The 12834-nt window shown below is 42.2% G+C and overlaps 1 protein-coding gene across 1 annotated transcript in view; it reads left to right on the top strand.

Moving 5' to 3' along the window:
- The window catches only part of cntfr (ciliary neurotrophic factor receptor), a 195071-nt gene that overhangs the window by 170303 nt on the left and 11934 nt on the right, over nt 1-12834 (top strand). Inside the window, exon 7 of the mRNA XM_061073663.1 lies at nt 3429-3592. Coding sequence (XP_060929646.1) covers nt 3429-3592 — 164 coding nt within the window. The remainder of the gene's footprint in view (nt 1-3428; nt 3593-12834) is intronic.

Genomic DNA, 12834 nt, shown 5'->3' with positions numbered 1-12834 from the left:
GTGAGAGTGTGTGTGTGTGTGTGCGGTTACAGTTAAAGAGATCCCTGAAGGAAGCTCCAGACTCATCAAATGATTGATTAAAACTTTCGAGTGTCACAGTGATCAAACGACAACTGAAGTGTAAAGGCTCCTGCAGTTAAACCATTTATACACACGACAAAGAAAAACTTTTACACCACCTGGGCTCCGGCTGTCATTTGGTACCGTGTTTCACATTCACTGGGATTTAATGAATAGAGTGTAACTGAATTCCAAAGAAGGGTGAAGCAGCATCATTACCTTGAAAGTGATTGTGTCCAGGGTTCATTTAAAGTTACTCCGTGGGAAAACAAAAAAGGAGTAGTCAGTAAAAAGCGGATTTTAAAAGCGAACAGGTCATTGACAGCAAGAGAATAATTCTGTTTGTTTTCCTCATGCAACCAAATCTTCAGGCTTCACTTACGAGCTGATCTGTTATTCAGGTCTATTCATTTAGCAGAAGAAAAGGAAAATGAGCGTGTTGTGATATCTTGCTGACTCCCGCTGACTCTCTCCACAAAAGGAGGTCAGAGATCAGCAGAATAAAAGCCCACCTGGACCTGGCGGAGGTGTAGAGTCGTTCTAACTTAATTGCTGCCATACATAAAACCTAACAAGTACGACTGTCTCTATGAGAGCAGGAGGTTTCTGAAGAGCAGTAGTGCAATTACTTAGAACCCAAGAGAACCCAAATCCTGCAGAGCTGCTTCAAGGGAACGAACGACACAAGTTTGAGGTCAGATTGTTGTCAGAGTTTCAAGATGCTGCTTGAAAACACAGAGTAGGATTGTGTAATGTTTAATTTCTAGGGATGTCAAGCTATTATTTGTGTTAAATTAATTTAAACTAGTTGCGTAATATCTATAATTCCCATGAGAAGTATAAATTCAGTAATTTGATTATTCAAAGTATGACCTCGAACAGGTTGAGGTAATTAGAAAATGTTTTGATTCAGTACATATCAGAATATTTGTGTCCATAGTGAAGATTTAAACACCTTAAATTGTATATATAAATCAGCTTTGGTAACAAACCGTGGGCTTTGTGCATGGAGGAGCATTCATATTCTGCTCTTACATCACATATTATAGCTTTTTCTTAAAGAGCAGACTTTTACTTTAAAACCTTTTTGTTCCATCGTCCTTTTTGAGTAATTCTGTGAGGTATCGCCGTAGGTCCTGACACTCTGTATCTACCCATTTTTCCCATTTGTTCAAGTGCACTGATGGATGTCATCATCCAGTATTTTTTGGTTCTTTTTGAAAAAGCTATTTATTACAGAGCATTGACGGTCAGGTGTGAGAGAAAAGCTACAGAGTTTTATCTCCTTGTTTTTGTCATGCGGTCACACCTGGATGCATTAAGTAAAAGAACTCGATGGCAGCTAATAATGGATTTAGAAACACGGCAACCAGAGAGAAGGAAAAACCTGGATGAGCTCAGACATGCATTGGTACATTGAGCTCTACATGCAGATTAAGCTTTTGCAGATCTCACAATGTTTTATCGCTTTTCTGCTGCTTAATATCAGCCACTGTGAGACAAGTTTGCACCACTTTTCCTTTTTGGAGAGAAAGATTAGTCGCTCCGCCTCCTAGTGTCTTGTTCCATTTTCAGCAGAAGGTGCATAAAACATTCTCACATGTAAATATTTGAAAGACAAAGGACAGGTCACAGGGTCTTTTGCAACGTGACGCTTAAACCACGAAAAGAGCCACAGTGATGTGGACGCAAATTAGAATAAACAGCGCCATGGGAGGCATGACGGACGTTTTTAGGCCAAAGCATTAACAGATCTTGGATCTGATTAAATGAAACGCTTATGATCACACAACTTTTTTGTATTATCTATTTCTTTATTCTATTTTTACCTGGGTCCTTCAAGTGTTGTAAATACTGTGAAAGTTTTCTGTTATGAATCATCAGTTGTACATTTGAACTTTCGTCCAACTGTTTCCTTTAGAAGCCGCACAGGTCAGTGAAGTTAGATTTCAAACTCTCGGTGTGGGAGAAGGTCTTTTTCTTGTTCTAGTGTTATTAGTTGTGCTCGGTCAGATTTCAGGTGCCTTCCCAGAGGTCATCAAAAGGAGGATGAGTTCATTGCTCATGCAACACAAAGCTAATGCTCTGTGTTTCAAGTCAGATGAATACTTTAAAGGCCTTGGGGAAATCCCGCCCATACAGATTTCCCTCAGTTTTGTTCTCTGCTTGCATGTGTTGGACAAAGCTTGATGTGAACAAAGAGCCGTATTTCTGCTCCGTGGTCTCCTCGGACTTCACTTAGCTTCGCTCTGAACTGGATCCACTTTTCTCTCTCCACAGACAGAGCGATTTTAATAATAATAGGTTTATTGCAAACCGCTCTGTGCAACATGGATCTAATAAATTTGGGTACAGCGTCAAATTTAATGTTTGTAGACTCTGCAACGGTAACACCTCCTGAATCTTATGGTACAATGCATGTCAACATAAATCGTGAAGGAAGAGTTGAAGTTACAAGCAAAGGGAATGATGGGATATTTCTCCAGCTTACTGCCAAATTGGGAGGGTTTCTATTAAAGAGGATTGTGGAGAATGAGATATATCCCATGATTGGAGCAGTGCCGCTCGAGTCGGCTTCCCGAACTAGCTCGTAAGCTTCGCTCCATTAATTGCAGCTTGAGTGAATTCAGGGAGGTTCACAGCTGAAGGCAGGTGTCGGTATCCTGCAGGGAAAAAAAATAGTTTTTTAGCAGGAGAAAATGAGACCGAGAAATTGAACCCACGACACAGGAACAAGGAAAATGTACAGAAACACAAGGACAAGTTTCTGCAGAGCTTCAAAAATCTTATTTTTTCCTTCTCCTCCCTCATCTTTTAAACTCGCTGCCGCAGGTTTGTTCAAAACTCTGATTTCCTGTCAACTATTCGAAGCCTCGAGCCTCAAAGGGAGTTGATATTACTGTGAAACAAAAGAAAGACAGATTTTCCACACTTCCCCGTCCATTAATTATTGGTGTGCTGTGCTGTGATGGGTTGAGACAAATGTGTTGAACCTTGAGCCAAGCTGCTCTGATCTTCGGGGATGCTTCCAATCTCTGTTGGCCACCGCTTCAACCGAAGGATGCTGTTTTTCTCGATTTCCAGAACCGCACAATAATAAAGCGTCTTTCTATTCGAGACCAGACAAAAAACACATTTGTGAGGAGAAATATCAGCGTGTGGGTTTGTCACAAATCACTCTTGAGACTTTGAAATGTGGCAATCTGTTGCTTTAATATAGTCGTTAAACTTAGTGGTGTGTTTGGAAATCTCCTGATATTCTGACCTGCAGAAGACGTCACACAGCTGTTTCCACCGCTCGTGTGGAACCTTTTATCACCTTAATGTGCTAAATTGGTGGTAAATAATTGTTCTTCTCCCCCCCACAGTCAAACCAGATCCTCCAGAGCGAGTGACAGCAACCCCGATCCGTCTCAACCCTCGGAGGCTGGAGGTATCCTGGCACAGCCCGGCCACCTGGCCCGACATCGACAACTTCCCCCTGAAGTACTTCCTTCGGTACCGACCGCTCATCAGGGACCAGTGGCAGCATGTGAGTTCTGTGTGTGTCTGTGTGTGTCTGTGTCTGTGTGTGTGTGTGTGTGTGTGTGTGTTATATTCACGTATTATCATTGACAGTAAGTCGACGTGGCAAAGGAATACAGTCTGCAAAAGCTTGAGTCGACAGGAGCCAACAGAATCGTTTCTCCGAGCCAAAAGCAAAGGGGGTTATAATTGATCAGGGTTCAGATCTCCATAGCCGAGAGCTGTAAGTCAACACTGGAAAACACCTGTTAGAGCGTTATTTAATATTTGAAAACCTCTGGTTATTGTTTAGTTTCTGGAAAGTTCTGCTTTAAAGAAAACGATCTGCAGATTTTTTTAGAAGCTGATGAATAATGTCTTTCTGAGAATGAGCTTCTTTTGTGATAAATACACTTTTTTTGTGCATTTTTTTAGTGGCATATTACATTTAACAGGATCTCAGAGACGAAAAGAGTTGTGACCCAGAGAAACGCCTCTGGTCCGACCCGCAGCAGTTGAAGTTTGATCTGTGGTCAGACAGACATAATCGCTCACCTGCTTATGTTACTGTATCCGACTGTTTCTTGTGGGTTCGGTTCCCTGAGGGCAAAAGCAAATCTGTCCACTGTAGAATTCCAGGGATGAAAGCTCTGTCTGCTCGGGTTCTAACGCTGCTGCGCTATTATCATGCACGTCAATGCTTCGCAGAGGTGTTGTTCCAAGAACTCGGGTTACAGATCTGCACATGGAAACACACGTGCACACGTATATGATTGATGCACCAATATGCATTTGGTTTTTCTGTCTTTTTCTCTATTTCCACACCTGTTTGTATCATTTATCCTCTTTTTTTCTATATTCTACAGTTCCATCAATCTTTCCTGTGTCTTTTCTGAAGTTATCACAGCAGCTCACTTTATTTGGTTTTGAGTTAACTTGCTGATATTCTGTACAATTTGTTCAGTATAATACATCAGAGTGTTAGAGCCTATTAAAATGTTTCTGTTCTTCTTTCTTTCTTTATTTAACTCTTGTAATATCAAAAATGTTCTCTAAATTACAACTTTAAATTGTAATATTACACCTTTCTTTTTAATTAGGACTTTATTCTTGCTGTATTGTGACATTTCACAAATTAAATTTGAGGTTTATTCTTCATTTGGCTCTCGTACTCTGCACATTATATACGTATTATATGTAATTAATTAATGTAAAACATCAGTGTAGCAGTGTAAAAATAATTGTCACGCTCAGTGTAATTACTTGTTTTCACCAGGTTCCGAGGCTTCCTTGATTTTAATTCTCCTCCTAAATTAGCTACTTTCAGCTACTTTCACTTTCTTTGAGATAAACTGGGAGCTTACACTTTGGAATCGATCAACAGCAAATTAATCACAGACGTTAAAATCACTGATTCGAGTGATTTATAAAGTGGACGAGTTTTAAATGGATTAGAAATGGAAAGATTTGCTCATTATAATGTTCTCGACCACTGAATACGTTTTGGGTTAATTGTTTAAACAAACTGAAGAAATGGATCTGGTGTTTTTTATCCTCTGGGAACTTGGTATGGGTTTCTGGTGGTTGAATGACTAAATGCTCGGGGGGGGTATAAGATAGACCTGCACCTGAAGTTTGTTTTCAGACTCTAAATATTCCAACGATCCCATTCAGACTGGTTAGAGATAGTTAACTAGTTATTATCAGTTTGCTTATGTGCAAGAAATCACACGTTACATAGACACTTAGCACAGTTACACACATACAGATATAAGTTCACTCTCTCTCTTCTTTCCTCCATATGTTTCTCTCTCTCACACACACATACACACATACACACATACACACACACACACACACACACACACACGTGCACGCAGCAGTTGAACTGAAGTAACGTGTGACAACGCCTCAGATCTCCGCGGTGCAAACAGCGGATTAAACCTGACACACACTCAGTTTCTTTTCTTCCCCCCCGCTCACCACTAATCAATCAATATGTGAACTAATGCGTAACGTGAAGGGCGAGAAACCTTAAGTCAATATTTGGATTGGGTTACGAACACATAATTTGGAAATTACACAACTACAGTCGATGACAGCTGAAAACTGCGAGTATTCCCTTTTTTCTTTTCGCACCGTGCCGTTTGATGAATGTCTCCGTGGTTTTTTAATGTTTTGCAGCACTTAGTGTGGTTTTCAGATGGGAGACGTCTGAACCCGTCACCTCTGGACATTTTTTACTGTTGCACCTCTGCCCATTTTATGAAGTGCTGAGGGGAAACAGTGTCGGCGGTGCTTCAAGAAAGTGTGTGTGATGTAGTTAATAGATAATTAGCTGATCTCTGCTCTCGGAATTTTCATTTGCATAATTAGCCCAAATTAATTCAGGAATGTTCTTGCAACAGGTCAGTTTGTGATAGAAATCAGAGACAACCAGCACATAAAACTGATTGTTGTTTTACATCAAATTTGACTCTAACCCATCTCCAGTCTTTAGTTTAAAAAGAAAACTGTATAATAGTATCATAAAAACATTTAGATATTAAATGATCATCCCTTCACATAAATCATTAAGCTGCGTCTAACGAGGCTGTCAAAATAAGATACCCCCGTTTATATACATCATTAATTATAGCCTCAGAGGTTGAATGCTAATTAAAGTGTTGCAGAGCAATTTACTTTGACAGCAGAGGTGAGAGAGAACGGCTTTCACATGTAGTTAGAATGAATAACAGGCTCCGAGTGTGGGAGGTGATTAAAACGCATACATGTCCAGGGATGATGGGCAAAGAATGTTGCGCTTATTGTATTCGAATATGTCAAATAAAGCACATGAGTCCGACACTGCAGAACACAGGAAGAAAAATGGATGATGCGTGAGGGAAAAAGGAGAAACTGGCGTGTGGACGGGGGCGTGATAAAATGTATGGAGAGACGTCGGCCTCCGGTAGATAAATGGATGAAAGCGGCGCAGACGAGAGGAAGAAGGGAGCACGAGAGGTTACTTTGAAAGGGAAGTTTTATAAGCGATCGGTTACAAGGTGTTTCAAGTTAAAGGAAGATAGATGAACGGTTCGGGGGATGAAAAGGAGGAATGGAAAAACTTCTGGAATATGTTAGGCCAGAAAACAGTGGGCTGAGGTGGAAGAACAGAACAAGAGAACTTTAGCTTGACTGTGATAAACCGATAGAAGAGTGAAACCTTAGATGTTGGTGGATTTTACCTGTAGAAGTAGCAATAGTAAGTAAGAAACAGTAAAATATCATTATAATAAGCAGCAGAGTGATTTGAAAACTGACAAAACTGCAGAAAAAAACACGTTAGAGACGACACAAGGCAGAGACCTGGAAATCAGAATCAGAGTCGACTTTATTATGTTCACATACAAGGAATTTAAAAAGGATCCTGCATGAATAATTAAATGAAAGTGGTGGATGGTGCAGACTACACTCCAACCTGATTTTGATTTCCTTAATTTGAATTTAATGTCAAATTCAAACACACAAAGTGCCCGAAAAGTTTTAGTTCTTATGAAAACATTTTTTTTTTAAAAGATGTGTGCTGGATTTAAAACATATTATTGACAGTTTGAAAAAATGTCACAAGGGCAAATTAAATCCTTTTAACAGGAGCTTCTAGGTCTTTAGATATTTGTCAAACTCCCCCAAAAAAAGGCTTCAGTAAGTTTCTCTGCATCAGAACACAACTCACGAGGTGGCTCCCGGACTCTAGACTATCTCCCAGCGTATCAAACAATCGTGTTCGTCTGCAGAGATGGACTGCACACTGATCCCAACTCCGGTTCTCGTCTGTGGTCATGAGAGGTGAAGCCGTGGGGGGGGGAGTTCACCGAACAGTGTGCAGGTCCTTGCCGTGAAGCTGCAGCTCCACCTCACTAACTGTCCACAGCTGCCGAGAGGCTGGAGCAGCAGCAGCGGGTGAATTACTGTTGTTTCATGTTTCTTCTCTGTTCACTCTATCTGTCTGGAGGGTTTGCGTCCTTGTAAAACACTTTGTACCGCTCACAGGAAAAGTGCTATGTAGATAAAGTTAATCATATATTATTACTATTCATTCGTAAACTGATTATTAAATATATACTGTATTTAACCCGTCTGCTGTACCAGTTGTCGACGCCTGCTTTTCTTGTCTTTTCTTGAATATGCCCAAAACAAATTACAGCTTTGCAAGTGGTTCAGACCTTTTATTATTTTTACTGTGTAGCTCACAAAGACAAAACAATGTTGTGTTATTCCAGGATAATAATTCCGACAGAAGATTTTTTTCTATTAGCCACGGTACCCAGCCCGACCTATATGAGATTCCCTAATATTGTTGAAAATAGTATACATGTGATTTTCCGTGTTTATGCTAAACTACTTTAAGATGCATTGTCCTCAGGCTGGTACCGAAACAGTCACTCAGGTGCAACGAGCTCCGTTTCAGGACATTTCCTCCACAGGGCAGCGCTCATGGTTATTGTTGAATTCTTGCATTATTACTTGTTGACACACATCAACAGTTGAGACGCCAATGTCTCATTCCCTGTGTGCATCAGCACTCCGGAAAAGTGGCAATTTCATCACATTTGCAGCCGCAACAGGCCCCGGCCGTACCTCCACTGCTACTACTGTGTGTGTGTGTGTGTGCTGCAGACTTTGAATGACACAAATCAAATGACACTTCAATGTGTGCCACAGCCTCCGAGCTTTGCACCTAAGTGAGCGATCAAAAAGTCTAAAACCATAAAGTGGTGACTTATCGGCTTGAGGTGCGGGTGTTTGTCAGCGTCTTCCTGCACGACACTTCACTCCTGCACCTTTTCCTCTTTTCCTGTACTTTAATCTGTTACTGAGAGCTAATCGTCAAACAGAGTTGACAGATGAAACTACACCTCATCTGCATGCCTGCAAGAGTTCACTACATTGTTCTGTTTCCCATGGCCTCATGTTGCATTGTTTCCATTCCTACCCCACGCTCCCTTCGCTGAAACGTGAACTCCAACTCTCATAGCAATTAAAGCAATGGTCCAGCGACTGTGATAAGAACAATTTTCAGATTGCTCAATATCATCTTCATGGTATGAAACTGCATCTGCTCTGCGGTAATTGCCCTTTGGGGACGTGGCTGAACTCCAGTCTGCTGAGAACCAGCGTTTCCATGCAGACACTCTCATGCACGAAGCCATGCATACTGTTCACACAGCAGTTACACTCTATATGCTGGTGTGCATATGAATAAATGAACACGCACAAGCAATTACAGACTGGTTCTTATAATTAAAAAGATTAATATACATGCAAATGCAATCCGAGCTCTCTTACATTCATATACATGAGTTTACATCCAATAATAACAACAAACAGACAGTCCCAGATAATCAGTGAAATTCTGACAGACAGTCAACACATAGGGAGGTTACACACTGATCTCAAGAAGAACACAATACTCACACAAGAAAGTCTAAGATCACATTTTTCTGATGAAGTTCCTGAGCTGCAGAACTTTTTGTGTGTGCAGAACTTGTGGCGTTTAAGAAGCCTCTTACTAACAACTCAGACACGGCCAAAGAAATAACAAAGAGTTCATCTCGGGCCACAATTTTCTGTCCGAACCCGACCGAGCCTGAGAGGAAACAAACCAGTCCCGACCCCAAACCAAAAGGATGTTCAGTTTTTTGTGTCCCGTCCCCGGACGACAATCTTTTCCTCGTTTACAGGCATGTGTAGTAAAAAATGTACTTGTAGTTGCAGCAGTGTTACATATTTACAGGCTCACCATATATAAGACATTGGATAGAACAGTGCAAAGAGTAGAAAATGAGATTAGAGGCTCAGAGCCACAGACAGAGCGACTAAATGAAGCAGCTGGAGCAGAGAGGTGCACTTAAAACTCTTCTTTAGTCTGATCTGTATCCGCTCGACCAACAGCAGCTTCATTCATTTATTTATCCCACATTTATTTTTCTTCCGTCGTCCTTCTGCCTGACACGCTGCATCCGCCCCCCCCCCCCGCCAGCCGCCCATCCATCTCCCCCTCTCCCTTCCTTTGTCACTTTGTCTCCCTCCATCATTCCCTCCTCTCTTTCCCCACCTCTCCTCGTCTGTGTCATTCCACCTTGCTGCGGGTCGTCTCCTCCACCAGCTCGTCGGCGTAGTAATGGTCTTTGTATCTTTGCCAAAAGTCACTCCCGTCCCTGCGAGCACTTAGATGAATCGATAGGGAGCCAGGAGATGTGTGTGTGTGTGTGTGTGTGTCTGTGTTGTGTGATGCTAAGTACGTCACAGACAGTAGATGCACTCTTCATATGTGATGGTGCATGGTTACATTATTATTATGACAGAGAGATTGACACTGAATACGAGGTTATTCCATCCAGTCTGACACTGAAGGTAATGAGTGCTTCAGATTCCCTCTCCCTCATTTTCTGCAGTTTCCAGTCCTCTCGGTTTCATTTTCACCTTCCCACCGCTGTTTCCACCCCCCTCCCCTCCCTCAGCAATCCCAGGGTTTCACCATCACCCCACTCATCTTTCCCTCTATCCCTCCATCCATGCATTAAGCCGGCTATCTAACCATCCGTCCCTCAAGCCATCCATTTGTATCCATAGGTGCACATGATAAATGTTTAGACCTTGTTTGGGGAAAACATCCCATCTAAAGGACACTGCCAGAGACAGACCATTTATCAAATCCCATCTTTTTAACACACACACACACACACACACACACACACACACACACACACACACACACACACACACACACACACACAAACACACACACAGCAGCAGATTCGGTGCTGTCACGTATGAAAGTCATCATCATTCGCCTCTGCTGTCGAATTACATTAAACTCAAATTGTGTTCTATACCTAAATCCACACGGGGATAAATACTGAGCATCTGTGATGAGCTTCAAATCAACAATATCTTCTTTAATTTAAACCAGTCTTCTGTTCTCATTCAGTCGGTATTGAAAACTATATAATGTATAAGGGAAGGAGAGAGGGGGCAGTAGAGGAAAGTATTAAAAGTAAAGCAGACGTGCAACATGGAGGCGGTTGCTCTCTTCGCCAAACACTATTATATAAAGAGGAGAACGAGCTCTCTTATCTCCAGCGTGTTACCCAGATTGCACTTGGGATATTTCAGTGTTTTCTATTCACGGCTCTTTGGAGAACTTACTGTGTAAGGGTGAATGAAGACGAATGGGGGGCCGCCGCCCTCTCCTCTGCCTCTATTGATTTCTAGATCACCATGTCAATCCTCAGGCTTTCAAACACACACACTGAGATCCTCTCTTGATATGTCCACACACACACACACACACACACACACACACACACACATATACACTGTGTTGACCTCGTCCTGGGAGCTGGTGTCTCATGGCTAATAAAGTTCTGATAGAAAGAAACAAGGAAGTCAACAAAGCTTGTTAATATCTGACACACGAGGGGGATCTTTCATGCTCAGGAAGATGAACACAGCAAATAAAGGAATAAAACAAAGGCTCCACAGGGGTTGAGGATAGAACCGATGCCTTAAAGCTCATTTTTGCTTAATGTCACATTAGAATATGTAAAGTGACGGAGCGCTCTGGCCGTATTCCTGGGTTCTACCAGGCAATATATGTCTATCCCACTGTCATCCAAGACTTAGAATATCCTGTTGATTGCTTTGAAATTCATGAAACTATCAAATAATCTCTGTGTGCAGACATATTCCCTGTCTTTTTAGATATTCATGAACATTTAACAGAAACTGAAAATGTTTTGCTAAATGCTACAACTTCCAGTGAGCGATGCCAGCTGCCGTTTGGCAACACGGACGTCTTGGGAGAGCGGTGGTCGAGTGTACAGCAGTTTCACAGCTCATCATGTGCTGTCAGCTCTAAGCTTTCATCATTGCATCGGACAGGAGCTCATGGGGGACAGTTTTTTTTTTTTGGGGGGGGGGGGGGGGTTGTTCAGCTTTTTGACAAATGTTCCTAGTGAGGACGCAGCTCTGGAGGTTTCTTGAGCAGCGTGACTTAATTTTGCTCTAATTCAGTATTTTGGCAAAAACCCCAGATCTAAATTTGCCCCCATGTCTGATTCTGATCGGTTTATTCAAGGATAATCTGTTCATCAAATTACAGACAAATGTGTTGTGATTTCAAACAGGCAGCAAAGAAAATTGATATGTAATCCAGAGTTAAATTATCCATTAGGGAAACGTTGAACTGGTGACGGCTCAGATTGAGTGGTGGTGGAATATAAACCCTGTTTTTCTTTAGTACGGCCCTGTACCTCACTTCTAAAATCAATGTCACGACTTTGCAATGTAGAAATCCTCTTGGAAAATACATTTATCACATATATAAGGAATACATACATGCATTATCTATACGTGCATGACCTCAGGCCCGTCACAAGGTCGGTTACAGACCTCGGTTCCATCAGCTAACATTCAATCATTCGTGCCACTCGTGACATTTGACTACGTCCGTCTAAAAACTGCTGGAGAAACGCTGCCGGCCTCATTTGTTCAGGATCCAGAAGCTGCTGACATTGACAGGAGTGTTTTCAGAGCTGATACAGGAGGAAGCAGGGGATCAATTCTGAATTCAGTTTTATCTCTCATGACGTGTTCCTGTTGGACATTTTTTGACATGCTAGTGTTACAGCGTGAACCAGAGTTAATGCTCGCCGCCTTCGCCGTGCTTCTGGATTTACCGCCGGCCTTTTTAAGAGTGCAAGGTCTAGTTCGGGATTTTGCAACCGGGTTCCTCCCGAAGGCGGGGGTGGGGTTAACTTCCTTTTACAGTAATTGCAGCTGCGGCGATCGGGGCTTCAAAGAGAGAAAAACTGTCCGAGAAATTACCCCCGGACCTGGCGTATTCTGTGCGTGTGTGTGTGTGTGTGTCTGTGTGTGTGCGTGTGTGTGTGTGTTCTCAAATGGGAGGAGAGCATGGTGGAAAAATGGGAGCTGTCAGTCAACCTAATGAGACCAACCTTCTCAGTGCGCAGCCACACAGACACACACAGAGTGCCATCGGGCCAGTAGAAGTGCCATATAATTGGGTTTCCTTTCCAGGACAACAGACATGCTCACTGGATTAGATCTGACCACCGACGCCAATTCTCTCCAAGCCTCCCTCTCTCTGCTTCTCCTTTTCTCTGTAGACGCTCACTTTTCTGCATTTCCCTGATCCCTCTCTCCTCCTAATTTCTCACAATTTGTCTGCCTTCCTGGTGTTTTTCCTCTTCCTGTTGTGCTTGT

This window comes from Limanda limanda, chromosome 1 (genome assembly GCF_963576545.1).
Source record: "Limanda limanda chromosome 1, fLimLim1.1, whole genome shotgun sequence".
Taxonomy (NCBI): Eukaryota; Metazoa; Chordata; class Actinopteri; order Pleuronectiformes; family Pleuronectidae; genus Limanda; species Limanda limanda.
The sequence above is the reverse complement of the archived record's forward strand: the minus strand, read 5'-3'. Positions and strand labels throughout refer to the sequence as shown.